The sequence below is a fragment of the Perognathus longimembris genome, chromosome 15 (genome assembly GCF_023159225.1).
Source record: "Perognathus longimembris pacificus isolate PPM17 chromosome 15, ASM2315922v1, whole genome shotgun sequence".
In the NCBI taxonomy this organism is placed as follows: domain Eukaryota; kingdom Metazoa; phylum Chordata; class Mammalia; order Rodentia; family Heteromyidae; genus Perognathus; species Perognathus longimembris.
In genome coordinates, this window is record NC_063175.1 from 13,061,335 (window position 1) to 13,080,745 (window position 19,411).

At 42.9% G+C, this 19,411-nt stretch overlaps 1 protein-coding gene across 4 annotated transcripts in view; it reads left to right on the forward strand.

Annotated features, from left to right (window-relative positions):
* Nucleotides 1–19,411, forward strand: part of Sort1 (sortilin 1) — a 93,227-nt gene that overhangs the window by 48,801 nt on the left and 25,015 nt on the right. For 2 of the 4 annotated variants that reach the window (XM_048363065.1, XM_048363067.1), the window contains exons 4-8: nucleotides 8,937–9,039; nucleotides 10,189–10,353; nucleotides 14,274–14,347; nucleotides 17,033–17,082; nucleotides 18,628–18,758. In XM_048363065.1, coding sequence (XP_048219022.1) covers nucleotides 8,937–9,039; nucleotides 10,189–10,353; nucleotides 14,274–14,347; nucleotides 17,033–17,082; nucleotides 18,628–18,758 — 523 coding nt within the window. The remainder of the gene's footprint in view (nucleotides 1–8,936; nucleotides 9,040–10,188; nucleotides 10,354–14,273; nucleotides 14,348–17,032; nucleotides 17,083–18,627; nucleotides 18,759–19,411) is intronic. The other 2 variants (XM_048363066.1, XM_048363068.1) reach the window with 1 other exon arrangement.

The following is a 19,411-nucleotide window of genomic DNA, read 5'->3' on the forward strand; positions in this document are numbered from 1 at the left end:
GCTGTCTACAAGAGACCCATCTTAGAGCAAGGGATAAAAACAGGCTCCGAATGAAAGGATGGAGCAAGATCTTCCAAGCAAACGCACCTACCAAAATGACAGGAATAGCCATCCTGATCTCAGACAAGCTGGAATTTTCATTAAAATCAACTCAAAAAGACAAAGAATGGGGCTGGGGATATAGCCTAGTGGCAAGAGTGCCTGCCTCGGATACACGAGGCCCTAGGTTCGATTCCCCAGCACCACATATACAGAAAACGGCCAGAAGCGGCGCTGTGGCTCAAGTGGCAGAGTGCTAGCCTTGAGCGGGAAGAAGCCAGGGACAGTGCTCAGGCCCTGAGTCCAAGGCCCAGGACTGGCAAAAAAAAAAAAAAAAAAAAAAAAGACAAAGAAGGACACTACATTTTAATACAAGGAAAAATCCAGAATCAAGACATCACGGTGATAAATGTATATTCAGCGAACAAAAGAGGCCCTACATATGTCAAGCAAATTCTCACAGAACTACAGAACAAGATAGACCCAAACACAATCATAGTGGGTGATTTTAATACCCCACTCTCTCCAAGAGACAGATCCAACACCCAGGGGATTAGCAAGGGAGCTGAGGACCTAAGTAATACCATATCCCAAATGGATCTGACAGATCTATAGAGAATATTCCACCCTACAGAGACCCAATACACCTTCTCTTCCCAGCAGCCCATGGATCATACTCCAAAATAGAGCATGTCATAGCCCACACAAAGAACCTCAGCAAATACAAAAGTATTGACGTCATCCCATGTATTATATCTGACCACAGTGGAATAAAGGTAACCCTCAATAACAACAGTTGCCACAGAGCTATACACATTCTTGGAGGCTAAACCCCACACTGTTATCCAACACTTGGGCCACAGACCAAATTAAAGATGAAATTAATGAATTCATAAGCCACAATGACAATGAAAATACATCACAAAGAAACCTATGGGACACAGCTAAGGCAGTACTGAGGGGCAAGATCATCGCCCTCAGCACTCACATTAAAAGAATGGAAACAGAGCACATGATTAACCTCATGATGAAACTAAAACAACTGGAGAAACAAGAAATGATCGAATCTAAAATGACTAGGAGGAGAGAGATCACAAAGATTAAAGAAGAGATAAATCTGATTGAGAATAGAAAGACCATTCAACAAATAAATAAGACTAAAAGCTGGTTCTTTGAGAAAATAAATAAAATCGACAGACCCCTCGCAAGACTTACAAAAAAAAAGAAGAGACTCATATATGTGAAATCAGGGACTCCACCGGAAAAATTACAACAAATACACATGACATTCAAACAATCATAAGGAACTATTTCCAGAACCTCTACTCACTAAAAAACAACAATTTTACAGAAATGGATCAATACTTAGAGAAGTATAAACTGCCCAAACTGAACCAAGAAGAAATAAATCAACTAAATAAACCAATAACGTACAGCAAGATACAGGGGGTAATCAAGAACCTCCCAACAAAGAAAAGCCCAGGCCCAGAAGGATTCACCAACGAATTCTATAAAACCTTTAGTGAGGAGCTAATACCAATACTCCTCAAACTCTTTCGTGAAATAGAAACAGAGGGAGAAATCCCAAACTCACTCTATGAAGCTAATATTATACTCATTCCCAAACCAGGCAAAGACCCAACAAAAAAAGAGAACTACAGACCAATATCACTAATGAACACAGATGCAAAGCTCCTCAATAAAATATTAGCTAACAATATCCAGAAACTGATCAAGAAAATTATACACCATGACCAAGTAGGCTTCATCCCACAGTCACAAGGATGGTTCAACATCCGTAAATCAATCAGTGTAATCCACCACATCAACAGAATTAAATTCAAGAATCACATTGTTATCTCAGTCGATGCCCAAAAAGCCTTTGACAAAATTCAACATCCATACTTATTAAAAGCTCTGGAGAAAACAGGAATAGATGGAACATTCCTCAAAACAATAAAAGCCATATACAACAGACCAACTGCTAACATCATATTAAATGGGGAGAAACTAAAATCATTCCCCCTAAACTCAGGAACAAGACAAGGATGCCCACTCTCCCCACTTCTTTTTAATATAGTGCTGGAATCCCTAGCCATAGCAATAAGACAAGAGGAGGACATCAAAGGGATCCACATCGGCAAGGAAGAAATCAAACTATCCCTATTCGCAGATGACATGATCTTATATCTGAAAGACCCTTAAAAACTCAGTCCCCAAACTCCTACACCTAATAAACCATTTTGGCAAAGTAGCAGGCTACAAAAATCAATCCACAAAAGTCAGCAGCTTTTCTGTACACCAGCAATATACAAGCAGAAAAGGAAATTATGGAAATAATTCCTTTTACAGTAGCCAAAAAAAGAATAAAGTACCTAGGGATCAACTTAACCAAGGACGTGACAGACCTATTTAATGAGAACTACAAAAATCTAATAAGGGAAATCAAAGAAGACACAAGGAGATGGAAAGACCTCCCATGCTCATGGGTAGGCAGAATCAATATAGTGAAAATGGCCATATTGCCCAAATTGTTATACAAATTCAATGCAATCCCCATCAAAATCCCATCTACATTCTTCACTGAAATAGAGAAAGCAACCCATAAATTCATATGGAACAGCAAAAGACCTAGAATAGCCAAAGCAATTCTAGGCAAAAAAAGCAATGCAGGAGGTATCACAATACCAGACTTGAAGCTCTACTATAGAGCCATCATAACAAAAACAACCTGGTATTGGTATAAAAACAGACCTGAAGACCAATGGATTAGAATTGAAGATCCATAAATAAAACCGCACTCTTACAGTCAGCTGATATTTGACAAAGGAGCTAAAGACATACAATGGAATAAACAGAGCCTCTTCAACTACTGGTGCTGGGAGAACTGGGCAGCCATATTCAGAAAACTCATAGTAGACCCAAGCATATCACCATGCACCAAGATCAACTCAAAATGGATCAAGGACTCCAACATCAGACCTGAATCCTTAAAACTACTGAAGGTTACAGTAGGAAAGACGTTAGAACTTATAGGAACAGGAAGGAAATTCCTGAATAGAGTCCCAGGGGCACAACAAATACGAGAGAGACTCGACAAATGGGACTACTACAAATTCAAAAGTTTCTGCACAGCTAAGGACATAGCCACCAAACTAGAAAGACAGTCAACCATATGGGAAAGGATCTTTACCAGCACAGCAACAGACAAAGGCCTAATATCTGTCATCTACCGAGAACTCAAAAAACTAAGCCCCTCCAAGCCCAGTAAACCAATTAGGAAATGGGCAAAGGAGATAAAGAATGACTTCACAAGAGAAGAGATAAAAATGGCAAAGAAACATGAGGAAATGTTCAACATCCTTGGCAGTAAAAGAAATGCAGATAAAAAACAACCCTGAGATACCACCTCACTCCAGTTAGAATGGCCTATACTCTGAACTCAAGCAACAACAAATGCTGGAGGGGGTGCGGGGAAAGAGCAACCCTTCTCCATTGTTGGTGGGAGTGTAAATTAGTACAACCACTTTGGAGAACAGTATGGAGGTTCCTCAAAAAGCTCAAAATAGACCTACCCTATGACCCAGCCTTACTACTCCTAGGCATCTATCCTAAACAACAGGTCCCAAGATATCAAAGAGACATCTGCACTTCCATGTTTATCGCTGCACAATTCACAATAGCCAAAATATGGAAACAACCCAGATGCCCCTCCACAGATGAATGGATCCAAAAAATATGCTACCTATACACAATGGAATATTACATAGCGATTAGAAATGATGAAATATTGGTATTCGCAGGGAAATGGTCAGAACTTGAACAAATAATGTTGAGCGATGCAGGGGTCCCTGCACCCCGGGTGCTCACCCAACCAGTGGGAGAGGCAAGGAAGCGCACTCTGCCGAGGGTGAACCCAAAATAGGTAACGAGCCGCGAGTCGCCCGCACCCAGCCCAACCCAACCTTTCGCCGGAAGTTGGACAATCAGATGACTCGGGAGAAGTTCAAGACTGCTCTCAGTTTTAGTGGGGCGGACCCGATCTTAAGTATGGGCAATGGCAGCAGGAAGAGGAGGGTGTAACATACCTAGCCAGGGGCGATGATTGGCGGTCCGAGCTGTCAGTCAAGGGTGGAAGGCCATGAGACCTCCCTAAGGGGCGGCCTAAGTACTAGCAGGACCGCCCCCAGGTTACTGCCGGCAGCCATCTTGCTGCACATGGTCTTAAGGCTGGGAGGCGTGGCCAGCTAGAGCCGCCTTTCCAGTTCCGGACCCGGAAGGCAGGCGGGGCTAACCGGGATCCGTCTTCTGGGAGGCGGTGCAAGCAAGCACGCCCCCAGGGACTGAGGCAGGGGGGCTCTTCAGGGCCTCACAACCGAGGCACAACAGCCACACACCTCCGGGATGCGGACAGGCGGGGCCAGTGGGCCCCACAGAGCGAGACAAGCCTAGAACACAGAAAACATAGGGGCATGGCCTCCTTGATATATGACTGTTAAGGAGGGGGAAGAGGGAGACAGTAGAGACCAGGTCTGCGAAACCAAAAACTTCTTGTCAAATGGTATTTCCCACAGGTGTAGGTCAGTGACCTTACATTATGTATCCAAAACCAAACAACTACTCAACATATAAAGGTCAAAAATAGACCTCTCAGTGTATCACAATAGCTCAAAAGCTATGTATGTACGTTCTTATAAGACTATTGTTGACATATTTTCTACTGTCAACATTACATTTAAAGCCCTAGGTGAATTTTCTTTGGCGTAGGCCACGTGGCTACTGTATATGTTCTTGGTACACTGTATATTATATATATGTCTACCTGACCTAGGGAAGAGAAAGAAAAACAGGGTGTAAGATATCACAAGAAATGTACACACTGCCCTACTATGTAACTGTACCCCTGTGCACAACACCTTGTCAAAAAAATTTTGTTTAATTAATAAAAACTATAAAAATAAAAATAAAATCTTAAATAACATTAGCTGAAAAAAAAAAGAATTGGTATGCAGATTCAGGGGACATGGGGTACTATTGTTTACAAGGAGAGGGAATCTTCCCTGGCTTCTGAGCAGAGGGGGCTGGGGAGATAGTGGAGATGGAGTCAGCTTCAGCACTCTTTCGTTGGCCAGATTTGACCTCCATATTACACCCATTACCTGGGGGTTGCGGGGGTGGAAACTCCACCTCCAAGAGTTTTGGAAATTTACCTTGATGCCAACCAAAATGGCGCTTGTTAAAACCAATTCTAGGGGCTGGGGATATAGCCTAGTGGCAAGAGTGCCTGCCTCGGATACACGAGGCCCTAGGTTCGATTCCCCAGCACCACATATACAGAAAACGGCCAGAAGCGGCGCTGTGGCTCAAGTGGCAGAGTGCTAGCCTTGAGCGGGAAGAAGCCAGGGACGGTGCTCGGGCCCTGAGTCCAAGGCCCAGGACTGGCCAAAAAAAAAAAAAAAACCAATTCTATTCTCCACCACATGGTCAATGTTAGAGAAAACTTAGGACTTAGCCAACAACTAGCAGAATTTAACAGAATCTCCAAGCTTAACATCAGTAATAAGAACAGAAATCTTTCCTTTGTGTCTTCCTAGGCGGTGTTAAACAAACATTGGTAAATTTGTAAGCTGGTACCTGCCTATCCTATATCACAGGCAGGCAGGCAGAGTTTAGAGAGGCAGAAAGAGAAAGAGAGTTCCATCTGCCCAAGTGCTCACAGAAGTTATATAAGTCCTGTAAAATATCAGGGGTCCAGTCTCCCATGAAGGGGCCAAATTTGGGGCCAAATTTGATTGCATGAGGCTTAAGATTGGGCTCAAATTTGAGCAGCTTTCCTGAAGCATTTTAGATTGCCCCCCACCCTTGACAAGTGACCGGCAGAGCTGAAGAGATACCCACTGGTAAGGTCCTCTCCCTGAGGGCTACATGCAGATGCCCCCACCTCATTAAGTCTCCACCCAGTTTCCTGGGTAACCTGCAGACCTGGAGGCAGTTACCTCCCCTTTCCCTGAGGTCACATCCTAATCCACCTGGCCACACCCCTTGCCCCTGCCCTAGATATAAGGCAGGGCTGGGTGGGGGATCTCTCTCTCTCTCTCTCTCTCTCCCTCACTCCCTCTCTCCCTCTCTCCCTCTCTCCCTCTCTCCTCTCCTTCCCTCCCTCCCTCCCTCCCTCCCTCCCTCCCTCCCTCCCTCCCTCCCTCTCTCCCTTCTCTCTGGCCATGGATCATCTCGGCCACAGGCCAGCAGTTCGTTAATAAACTTTCTCTCCTGCCTGAATACTGCGTGGCATTCTCCTTTACCGGCTACCTACTTTAAACACCTAACACCCACCAGCATCCCAGTGGGGCTCCGTTCAGCTGACTCTGAAATGGAGTCGGCTCTGAGAGAGAAAACAGCAAATGGAGTAGTCACCCGCAGTTGCTGATTCCCTTGACCTAGCCTGGTGGCCTACGGGCTCTTGCCGCCCAGTGGCCTTATGGAAAATCAGATCCGAGCCCCTGGCTAACTGCAATGGTTACTCACCGTGGTTGGAGGTTCAAATCCGTCGTTGTGGTGGATGGAAGTACAGCGCTCAGTCAGGAGAAAGTTACCACAGTGGTCCTCTGGGTGGGATTAGGACTGCAGAGTAGGTCCCAGGGGCAGCTTGGAACCCTCAAAATGGGGAAGCAAACCCACCGGGGAACCTATCCTGGGTCTCAGCATCAATGAAAGAATCTATCCCAGCCATCCCAGGGGACCATGTGGACTGGAGAAGGAGGTTTATAAGGAGGCCTTTTAGTGGGGCCAAATCTCCCAAGGGAGTGGGAGCAATAGGCTCCAGCACCTTAATCCAGGTGGTGGCTTATATAGCTCTGGAGCTAGAGGGGAAGTAGGTAGGTCTGAATGGTGAGTGGGAGTGGCCCGTTACAGCTCTAGGGCAGGGAGTTCAGGTATGGGTAGAGCTGGGGGCCAGTGGGAGGGGCTGAGGACCTGAGTTGGGGGAAACACTAACATATTCATCTTCACGGATAGATACTGAGCTGTAACAAATACTAAGATTTGGCTTTCTTTATTGTGTTTGAAGAGTGCTACCTATAGCATTAAAACTGTCTGGGTTAAAACACCTCTTAATAGTTAGTTTGCTAGTCTCAAAATCTAAAAATGGGCTGAAGAGGTGGCCTAGTGGTAGGGTGTTTGCCTAGCATACTTGAAGCCCTGGGTTCGATTCCTCAGTACCACATACACAGAAGCTGGTAGTGGCACTGTGGCTCAAAGTGGTAGAGTGCTGGCCTTGAGCAAAACAAGCTCAGGGACAGTGCCCAGGCCCTGAGTTCAAGCCTCAGGACTGGCACACACAAAAAAAATCTAAACATGGATTCAAATACTTCTCAAAGGTATTGTAGAATAAACTTATGGGAGAAGTCAAGAGTTGAGGCTCATTGTTTGGTTTTCATAGCTCTTCTCCGTGGTACACTCATTAGAAACTTGTGCCTAGTGATAGGAACTTCTAGCAGTAAAAATTTCAAGACCCCACTAATTAACTTGCAACTTCCCCATAATCTCTGTGGGTTAATGGACTAGTTAGGAGCCTTTGATTACACCTAGCATATGTTCCAAGTCATCCTAGCTTGACTAATAAAGGAATTATCGACTCACTAAATAGAGGAAGGGCAGGTTTCAGAATCAGTTTAACCTAGTATCCTAGGCCCTGCTTTTCTGGAATTCCAGTAATTCCTCAATTATGCTTACTTTGTGACAAAATGATTAGCAATTTTTGCTTTATGGTCACATACTCCATTGATGGGTTTCTCAGCCCTGGTGTTGGTGACGTTTGAGGTTGGGGGACTGCCCTCTGTGTCTACAGATGCCAGTGGCACCTGAACGGACTTATCATTAAAATGTCTCCAGATAGCTCAAGTGTGGTGGTAGGGAGTAGGGTACAGAAACACCCTTGTTGAGAACCACTGGGCTAAAAGATGACAGACTATCTTATCAAGTGTCTATCTTGGGAGGAAATGTGTTTCCTAAAGGCCCCAAGCTTTTCCCTTTTGTCTCTGAAGTAGAGTGCGAGTTTGCTACCATGAAACAGGGTCCTCCCCCCAAGGGAGGGGATTCCTGGTTCCCCCAAGAGTCCACCACACCATCTTCAGCTACAAGATGACAAAAAGACAGATTTATTGGGGAAGTAAAAAGTGAACAAAAAGTGCACCAACCGGCCTCGATCGCAGCCCAGACTCAGAAGCTGAAACTGCCAACCATGTGTGCAGAATCAGGGCCCAGACTCAGGAGCTGGAACCACCTGTACGTGTGGCCTTCCAGCCTGGTTACAAGGCAAACATCACAGACAAACTTGCCACATGCAGGTGGCCAATGAGGATACAACACTTACAGAGCTTGCTAGGCCACACGCAGGTGGCCAATAGAGTTACAGTCTGTCTCATAGTATCTGTTTGAACCAACCTATCATTCTAGTTAGAATTGGCGAATGGATTTGGCGGGGCTCACTTGATGCAGGTGGATACCCTACTCTTAGGAGGGCACAGGTTCTCTTGAAGCTCCCAGGCCTCAGGTGGTCAATTTACATAACTTATCATAATAAAGGGGAGCTTCCCTGGATAGAGTGGGGGAGGGCTTAGTGGAGATGGAGTTGGCTTCTGCTCTTATCTGAGCTGGAGTCAACCTGAAGTCTCTCCACAGTTGATGGCACTGGCCAGATCTGACCTCCCTATTACAGTCTCTTTGGCTCACCCTAGGTCATTCTCCTGTTCCAGAAGTCATCACTAGAGTGGGGAAGGAAATTTTCCAGGGAGATTTCTCTGAGACCCATCAAACTATAAAAAGTCGTAGAAAGGAGAAATCAAAGCTGACAATATCTACAACTGTCACACTCTAAATTTGCTTTTATTTTCTTTCAGTGAGGATTATGGAAAGAACTTCAAAGATATTACAAATCTCATCAATAACACCTTCATTCGGACTGAATTTGGTATGGCTATTGGTCCTGAGAATTCTGGAAAGGTGAGGTTTGTTCTTGCATATATGATGCTCGGGCTTGGTGCCACACGCAGGATTATCATAGGCTAGTCTTAGAATGATATAGTAATATTTAATTTAGTATGTCTGTGTTCAAAAATTAAGCATAAGCCAGGCACTGGTGGCTCACACCTTTAATGTTTCAACTCGGGAGGCTGAGAGATGAGGATGGCAGTTCAAAGCCAGTCCAGGCAAGAAAGTCTGTGGCCTCTTATATCCAATTAACCTCCAAAAGGCTAAACATAGAGCTGTGGCTCAAGAGGCAGAATGCTAGCCTTGAGCAAAAAAAGCCCAGGGACAGTGGCCTGGTCTGGCCCAAAGGAAACAAAATAAGTGTTAATTTTGATAATCAAAGAGTGTCATTTATTAACATGAATCTTTTTGTCTTTATTATTACTATCTAGGATGCACTGAAAGCCCTTCATATTTACATGGTAGTTGTTTAACAATGTACTGTTTTCAACAGCATTTTAGTCTTTTGAGAAACTGACAGTGTCAAAACTGACCAGGCTTAAAATCACAAGTTTCATGTGTAGCTCAATTATGATTTTTTTCATAAGACTTGAAGAATGGTATGGAACAACTAATCTCATTTTTATAACTCCTCTTACTTTAGAAAGTGAAATTCTTTTTGTGTGTGATTCTGGGGTTTGGACACAGGACCTGGTACTTGCTAGGCAAGCACTCTTACTGCCGGGCCATGCCTCAAGCTGGTTTTCACTGACAATATTTGAGATAGGGTCTTGCTTCCTGTCTCAGTATATGCCTGGAAGCCAGTTGCCTAAATGAGACTTTCAGTTGCAGCTAAGAGGCATTCTCCATTATAACCAGCCCCTCCTCCAGCTCTTCATTGAGAAGGGGGTCTCATGAACTTTTCTGCCCAAGCTGGCCTCTAGCTTCCCAACTATCTAGGATTATAGACAACTCATGTCTATGTCATGTCAGTGACTCACACTGAACCCAGCCTTTTTTGTGTTGGTACTCAGAGCCTCGTGCTTGTTAGATGTTTTCCCGCTAAACCATACTTCCAACCCTTTAAAAAAATGCTTTTAGCTAATGTCTAGTGTAGTGCAGGAGCTTCCTGTGCTTCTAAAGTGTTGTTCCTTGAATCTGTTCTTTCCTCTTCCTGCTTAGGTGATACTGACTGCAGAGGTGTCTGGAGGGAGCCGTGGAGGAAGAATCTTTAGATCATCAGATTTTGCAAAGCACTTTGTGCAGACAGATCTCCCTTTTCATCCTCTGACTCAGATGATGTACAGCCCTCAGAATTCAGATTACCTTTTAGCCCTCAGCACTGAAGTAAGTCCAGAGGAACTTGCCTTGCCTTTTGCACTTTTATATTCTCAAAAAATGTGTTCTTAGAAGGTTATGTTTTTAATACTGGACTTCTTTTTTTTTAGTGCATCTTTACTCATGACGTATATTCTTTTTACATTATTTTATTTGGCAAGGAATATGATTTCTGTACGCTATCTCTTCTGAGTAAGTTTGATATATAAGTTGTCATAACTTTTTAAGTGAATAGGTATGTATGCTATTGGTGCAATGAACTAGAAAGCAGTTTAAATATTCTTGTAATGAAAGACAAGTATTAATTGTAAATTCCTAATATTTTCATTGTTCTTTCTTTATGGCCAAATTTTGCCTTTTCCTTTGTGGTTATTGTTGTTGTTAATTCCTCAACATACAAAGCATATTGGCATATTGTTACTGGGCACTGGTAACTCATTCCTGTAATCCTAGCTACTCAGTAGGCAGGGATCTGAGAATCATAGTTCAAAGCCATCCTAGACAAAAGAAGTCTGAGACTCTTATTTCCAACTAATCACCAAGAAAAAGCAAAGCTGAAAGTAGAGCTGTGACTCATGTAGTATAGTTCTAGATTTGAGCAAAAAAGTGAAGGGACAGTACCCAGGTCCCATGTTCAAGCCCCAGTACAGGCACAAAGAAACAAAAACAAAACTAAAAAAGACTTGAATATTGTCTCAGCATATAAAGCATTTCTCTTTTGAAATCTGCAATTTCAAATCCCCCCTTCCCGTGCACCACATTCCTGTGCTCTCCCCAGAAACCAGCATTCCCTTTTGCCCCTTTGCCTTTCTTCAGGAAGTTCCCTGGAGGAGCCTCAGCTGAGCACTTATATGAGATCTGAACACTTGAGAAGCTGGTTTTTGTTGTTGGTGGTGGTGGTGGTGGTATTTGTGGGGCTTGAACTCTGGGCCTGGGCACTGTCCCTGAGCTCTTCAGTTCAAGGCTAGCACTCTACCACTTGAGCCACAGCACCACTTCTGGTTTTCTGGTGGTTCATTGGAGATAAGAGTCTCACAGACTTTCCTTCTCAGGCTGGCTTTGAACCAGATCTCAGTCTTCTGAGTAGCTAGGATTACAGGCGAGAGCCACCAGTGCCCAGTGAGGAGCTGGGTTAAGATGGAAAGGGAAAAGGGCAGAGGAAGAGCAGTCTGAGTGTTGAACCTTTAGTGAGAAGATGTTTGGGAGGAGACACTGGGCTACTCCAGGAAAATCTGATTTCTGCTTATTCAGTGGAGGCCGGAGGAAAGAAATTAGCTTGCTTGGGGGTAGGTGCTTCAGTTCTTCAGAGAAAAGCGCCTCCAAGCACGTCCAAGGACCCTGTAAGGAAGCTAGGAGAGCTCTGAAGGGATAGACGGAATCATAGATCGCCCCATTGCCAAGTATCTTAAGGATATTTAAACATGACTTTCCTCAGGAAGGGCTAGTAGTATCTGTTTTTCTACCTGATAAGTTAGAAATGCTGGAAAGTAATTGTTATTAAAGGAGGGCAATTTGAAGGCAAATGGTGGAGAAGAGTGGGTGTTTGAAAGCTGAGTCACAGGGGCATTAGAATAGAGAGCTGAAAATGACTTCAACAGACCAGATTGACTTTAATGGAGAATTGAAGAGGGACACCATGGTGACCCGGCCTGGCATAGTGGGGGCTGGGGTGAAGGGACTTAAGTAGAGTCCTGGGCGAAGGTGGCTGGAAGATACTAAATGTTTTGTGAGTTTGTGTTTTGGGCCTGAAATAATTTATGCAGGCCTGTTTCCGGAAGCCTGTTGTACAAACCCACTGAGCAGGTCCAGATTCAGCCAGGTGTGGCCTGCTTTGAGGAATTCAAGCTCTTGTTACCTGAGGGGAGAGTGCGGGGAGAGGGGAGAGGATAGGCGAGAGGACTTTCACATTTTTGGAATTGCAGATTCCCATCGGTGGGGAACACTAAATATTAATTCAGCCTAGATCAGCCCCATTGAATTTCAGCTGTACCAGGATGTCTGTCCTACCTCCACAGAAGCTGAGCTCAGTAAGCTTGTACTGCCAGTGTACAGGTCATTTAGTCTCAACTGCTAATCCCTCCTTTGGGGAACTCCACTTGCTTAGCTCTAATTAACATCATTCACTTTGTTTATTTTGCCTTTCTAGTCTTTCCTTTTTTGCCCTCTCTCTTAAACTCCTTTCAGTTTACCCTTAAATACCTGTTGTTCATTTCATCCAGAGCATTCTCTTCTACTCTTACCATTTAACTACCGCTTACAATGTATAAGATTCTCAAGTCCTTTATTTCTAGCCTGGCTTTCCCATAGAGCATCAGAGTCCCACATACTTCCTGCAAACTCAGTCCCAAACTGAACTTTCTTTCTCTTCTCTTAGACATATTCTTCCTCCCTTAATACTATGCCAATTAATGATACCATACCTCAACCTGAACCCAGAGTGATTGACTTTAACACACACATATACATCCTACCCTGTAGCAAAAGTCATCCAGTTCTATTCTAGCTTCAAAAAAAAAAAAAACAATCTTGCTAGTGGGACCTATAATCCTAGCTACTTCAGAGGCTGAGACCTGAGAATTGAGGTTCAAAGCTAGCCCTGGCAAGAAAGTTTTTAAGATTCTTATCTCCAAATAACCACCAGAAAACCGGAAGTGGTACTGTGACTCAAGTGGTTGAGTGCTAGCCTTGGCCTTGAGCGAAAAAGCTCAGGGACAACACCCAGGGCCTGAGGCCCATGACGAAATAAAAAAAAAAAAAATCTTGCTAATTCTATTCTTTAAGGCCATGTCTCAAGACTTCATTAACTCTTACTGAACTAATGCAGTATTTATTCATTCCATGTCCTATTTCTCTATAAAATCCATCTTTCTCCCATCCTCATTCAAATGTGCCATCAAAAAACTCATTGCCATTCCCCTACTTAGAGGATCTTCTTCTTGAGAGCTCCTTATGAACAATAGAAGCCAGATTCCTCTTCCTGGACTAGGAAGGTCCTGAGCTGGCCCTCTCCTTTCTCCTGATTTTTAGCTCCACATTTCCTCATCATAGAACTTACACTATGTTAATGACATTGGCTTTTCACTTGTGTGTGTGTGTGTGTGTGTGTGTGTGTGTGTGTGTGTGTGTTTGTGCATTTGTGCCAGTCCTGGGGCTTGAACTCAGGACCTGGGTGCTGCCCCTGAGCTTTTATGCTTAAAGCAAGTGCTCTACCACTTGAGCAACTGTTCCACTTTTGGTTTTCTGGTAATTCACTGGTGATAAGAATCTCACAGACCTTTCTGCTCAGGCTGGCTTTGAACCGTGATCCTCAGATCTTAGCCTCCTGAGTAGCTAGGATTATAGGCGTGGGCCATTGGTGCCTGGGCGACTTTTTGTTTTCTGCATGCACTGCAGAAGTTTTATCCCTCCTTCCCTGCCTTCGCCAGTCCCAGTTTGGCACAATAGCACCTCATCTCCCTGCTTGCCTTTTTTGTTGTTGTTGTAAGGCTCATCATTTCAGTCAGTGCAGCTGCCTTCTTCAGGAAATGGTCACTATGCAGTATGCCTCTCTCCCCACTTGTATACTAAACTGGGTCCACAACGCCATGTAGTATTGAGCTCTCTTCTTATCTATGCCCCTTGAACTTCTTGAGAAGAGGGAGTCTTCTCTTTTTATGTCTTCTCTTTTTATCCCCAGTGCAACATCTGGTACAGTGTCTGGCACATAGTGGGAACTTTAAATGCATTTGTTATTTCCAATTTTCAAGACTCTGAAGAAGCGCACACATGTGCATGTGTTTATGTGTGTGTGTACACATGTGTGCGTGTCCTGTGTGCAGTATAGGCAACTCTAGAGGAACCAGAATGATTGAATATGCATTATTAAAGGTCATACAAGCAGCTGCACAGGATGAAGCTGAAATGTTGATAAGTCATTTATACTCTTTTAGAATGGACTGTGGGTGTCCAAGAATTTTGGAGGAAACTGGGAAGAAATCCACAAAGCAGTGTGTTTGGCCAAATGGTGAGTAACAAAACTCCATCTGTGCAGAGCCCTAAACCTTTAGTACTACCATAAGTCACATGAATAAATGTGGAGCACTTACTGTATGTCAGATACTCTTTAGTGTACCATGAGGGATTCAAGAGAGGGCTATGACACAGAGCTTGCTCCAGAGCAGCCTCGCATTGTGCCTGGGGAAGAAAGATTTATCCTCACTGAATGTTCAAATATGAACAGAGTGTGTGACTCAGTAGCTGCAAAAGATTTAGTCTTCATAATTGGTAACATCTATTGGAGCATAGCAGAGTGAAACTTTAATTTGGGGATTTTAATACTTTGATGCATAAAGATTTATACTCCTTTGTCTCTAGCAATCCATTTCAGTTATGTAGAACACGGCATCAACTCAGGAAGAAGCTGCAATAGTTTCCAGACTGCCCAGTTCCAGTGTCTGTGTACCAAAACCTACTCAGTTCTCTTGGCAGGATGCCTTGCCCCCCCAGGTGCCTATTTAAGGATGATGTAGTAGAGTTCTTACTTAGGAGTCAAATAATCTTTGCTCTAACTTGGCTCTGGTACTAGTCAGTGGTTTAGCCGATCTAGGCTTCAGTTTTAACTTTGCAAGAGATTTATTTGGAGGAGGGATGGTTGAATAAGCATTGAATTAATAGCCTTTATATCTCCAAAATTCTGTTTAGGCTTAGACCTTTGTTCAGAGTCTCTTTTTTTCTTTTCTTTTGACTAATTCCAACAAGTTAATCCAGTGTCCCAGTTAATAGCGGATTACTGCCAGAATGAGCTATGTGGCTGACTAGCAACAAGCACATGACAACATAGAATTAGAGCTTGAGAGCTGGAAGGAAACAGAAAACCCATAAGAGAGCAGATAAAACTCAGTGTAACAGTTCGGAATTATTTAGTACTAGATCAAGAAAGGAAAAATACTCCAGTAACTTCGAATGGTTTATCATTGATGACCCATAATCCCAAGAAAGAGTTTTAAGTACTCTGTTTAGGAAATCAGGAAAATAATACTTTGAACTTGGCTGTGAAAATTAATTAAAATTTTAGACATTTAAATATTAGACCTTTATTATTTAAATAAGGTGGGCATTTTCCAGAAATGCTCACTACAAATGAGATTTTTTTTTTTTTTTTTTTTTGGCCAGTCCTGGGCCTTGAACGCAGGGCCTGAGCACTGTCCCTGGCTTCTTCCCGCTCAAGGCTAGCACTCCGCCACTTGAGCCACAGTGCCGCTTCTGGCCGTTTTCTGTATATGTGGTGCTGGGGAATCGAACCTAGGGCCTCGTGTATCCGAGGCAGGCACTCTTGCCGCTAGGCTATATCCCCAGCCCACAAATGAGATTTTTATAGCACCATTATAGTACATGTGCCACATCTGCTTTCACTTTATGAATTTTAATAGCTGTGTCTGTATCAAATAAGGTCTTATCCAGAAGGAAGTAATTGTTAAGGTAACTAGGTTAACAAATTGTTTCACTCCTGATGGACCTAAAATATGTAAGATATGGTTAAGTAAGACTATGCTAATTTTGATCATGAAAACCCACTCAACCCCCAACTAAAACTTCATCTTTACATTGAAAAAGTTATTTAAGTGGCATTTTATGTCTTATGATTTTTAATTAATAAAATTACTTTGCTCAGCTGTGAATATAAGATAGCTAGGCTACTTACTGCTTACTTACATTTTAGATCTTTGATTTCTAGGACTTCACAACAAAAGTTTTGAAAAAAACAGTCTCAAATGCACTGCCTTATGCAGGCAGTAACCTATAAGTTTATCAGGGTCTGAATTTAGTTCCCTGTAAACTCTCTTGCCAGCCTATGTTTTAAATAATTCAACCTCTGGCCTAGTTGTCTATTTGAGATGACAGATCTAAATTATTTAGCTCATTCAAAGCACTAAACTAGATTGTGAGGGCAACTGCCAAGCATAAAACTTATTAAGTGACCTGAAGAAATCAATTAGTGTGGTAGAGATAAGAACAGGAGACTGATGAATGGCAAGTGGCTTGCATAGAATGGCACAGTATTCCAGAATAGGGATTCTCAACCTCATCACTAATGATAGACTGGGCCAGATAATTTATCATAGAGGGAGATGTTCTGTTCTATATATTGTGAGCTGTTTAGCAACATCCCTGGCTTGTACTTACTAAATGCCTGCCTGCCCCACCCTCACTCCTGCCCTAGTTATGACAATCAAAAATGTTTCTAGGCATTGCCAAGTGTCCCCTTGGAGGCTAATTCACCTCTCGTTGACAACTTGCTGTTAGAGAAGTTTAGAACTTGTAAACTGTGAGAGTGGTAAGAAAAGCTTCACAGAAGGGCTAGATGTTAAGCTATAGCTGAAAGATTGTGAGGGCATGCATTTGTTTACAGGAGAAGAAAGCATTTGGGGACAGTGGGCAGTATAATGTAAGAGGCCGATTGGAGAGTCTATGTGAATCCATCTGACCAGGCTGGAAGACTCCCGTAATGGAGTAGTAGACTGTCAAAGATGGATCCAGGCTGTGGGAAGCTCAGCTGTGGACTGTGGAGCAGAGGATGCCCAGCCCCTGAGGAGGAGCTGGTACTTGTGAATAAGGCTTGTTATATTGTCCATGGACTTTGTCACTAAGGTTGACTCAGTCTCTTAGCAGTCTTAAATCATTTATTTTCCCTGTCTTTGCCTATTCCTAGGGGATCAGGAACCACCATATTCTTTACCACCTATGTGAATGGATCCTGCAGTAAGTATATTTTAGTCCCAGAAAAGAGTGTCTTGCAGTCTGTTTATGGTTAAATATGCTGGATTATGTGAAGTAAAAACAAAGGATCTTTCCACCATCCTGAAAATGTAACAACTAGAGATAGCGGTTAATGATTTTTGAACTCTTGAAATACCACCAAATTACTATAATATGCCTAGATCAAATAAAAATGTAGGGTATAGTTGGAAGCAATATACTTCAATCTTAGCAAGTATTCTATAAAGCAAATACTGTGCTACAAAAACTAGCCACTTGAAATGCGTGGTAATTTCTGCAAACTATGGAATATATTCATTTAATAGAGCCATTGGCCTCCTAATATGTGGTCCAGTTTTAAGGTAGAAAACAAAATCTTTCCACTCCTCATTCAGCAAATGTCCGAATACTTGCTATGTTTTAAACATGACTGTGGGATGAAGAGAACAAAGCACTCAAATCTGTTCTCATGAATCATAAATTCAAGAAGAGGTGTTGGAGGATAAGAAGACTAAACTCGGGCTGGGGATATAGCCTAGTGGCAAGAGTGCCTGCCTTGGATACACGAGGCCCTAGGTTCGATTCCCCAGCACCACATATACAGAAAACGGCCAGAAGCGGCGCTGTGGCTCAAGTGGCAGAGTGCTAGCCTTGAGCGGGAAGAAGCCAGGGACAGTGCTCAGGCCCTGAGTCCAAGGCCCAGGACTGGCCAAAAAAAAAAAAAAAAAAAAAAAAAAAGAAGACTAAACTCAATAGACTAAGACATCTTTTAAATGTGGCATGAAGAAAGTAAAGCAGGGCTGGGAATATGGCCTAGTGGTAGAGTGCTCGCCTTGTATACATGAAGCCCTGTGTTCAATTCCTCAGCACCACATATATAGAAAAGGCCAGAAGTGGCGCTGTGGCTCAAGTGGTAGAGTGCTAGCCTTGAGCAAAAAGAAGCCAGGGACAGTGCTCAGGCCCTGAGTTCAAGCCCCAAGACTGGCAAAAAAAAAAAAAAGCAAGTAAAGCAGAACACCGTGACTGCTATTTTTATGCACCACTGTATTAAGCTTAAAAGAACTTTATTTATATCCATCATTAAACCTCACATGTATAAAATGAAATCTAAATATAAACTCCCTGTATCCACTGCCATACCACATTTATATTATCACTTGATTGGCATACATTGGATTAAAAAGGCTTTCTCTATATAAAATTAAGAGCAATTCTATTTACTTATTTGCCAGTCTAGGGGCTTGAACTCAGAGCCTGGGCACTGTCCTTGACCTTCTTTTGCTCAATGCTAGAGCTCTGCCACTTAAGCCACAGCTCCACTTCTGGCTTTTTTTTTTTTTTTTTGTAGTTTATTGAAGACAAAGCGTCTCATAGACTTTCTTGGATGGGCTGGCTTCTAACTAAGATTCCCAGATCTCAACCTCCTGAGCAGCTAGGATGACAGGCCTGAGCCACAGGAGCCCGGCTTTAAGAGAAATTCTGAAGCAGCTGTTTGAAAATAAGCTCACAAATAAGGGGAATTTTAATTCATATTTTGTCTTGTTTAAGAAGCTGACCTTGGAGCACTGAAATTACGGAGAACTTCAGACTTAGGAAAAAGCTTCAAAACCATTGGGGTGAAAATTTACTCATTTGGTCTTGGGGGACGTTTCCTTTTTGCTTCTGTGATGGCTGATAAAGTGAGTATTGTCTCTTTGGATTCTAATACTTCTAATGTGTCACATTGATCATTTTCATTTAGTACTGGTAGAGTTCTTGTCTTTTAGCAATGCTTACTATCTCTGTGAAGTTTGGGAATGATTCTGTTTGCAGAAGTTAATTGACCCTCAGAGCCACTGTGCATATTGGCCTTTCTGTCATCATGTGAATTCTGATCTTGTTTCCTGGATTTGTAGATCCACTATTTGGCTTCCTTCAAACATGGATATGGGAGGGGAGGGTGAGTAGAGGTGGTAATTGTGGGGAAGCAATGTACTCCCATATTATCCAATAATTGTAATAAATTTTTTAGAAAATAATGCTGAGTATCTATTACATGCTAGGTACTAGTTTATGTTCCTAGAATATAGCAGTGAACAAAACAGATTTCCTGCTCTCACAGCTTATACTCAAGTAGGGGAAAAGATGCTAAGCAAATAAGTATATCAGGTAATAAGCAAATCTATAAAGAAATTTAAAGCAGAGTAGGGAACTTGGAAGTAATAGAAATTGCAGCAGTGCTGTTACAGATAGGGTGATTGGCTGGCTCTCAAAGACATGAGTAAAGTGACAACATGACTCTGTGGAGTGTAGAGGAGAACTGGGTGAGCAAACAGCAAGGGAAGAGACCGGC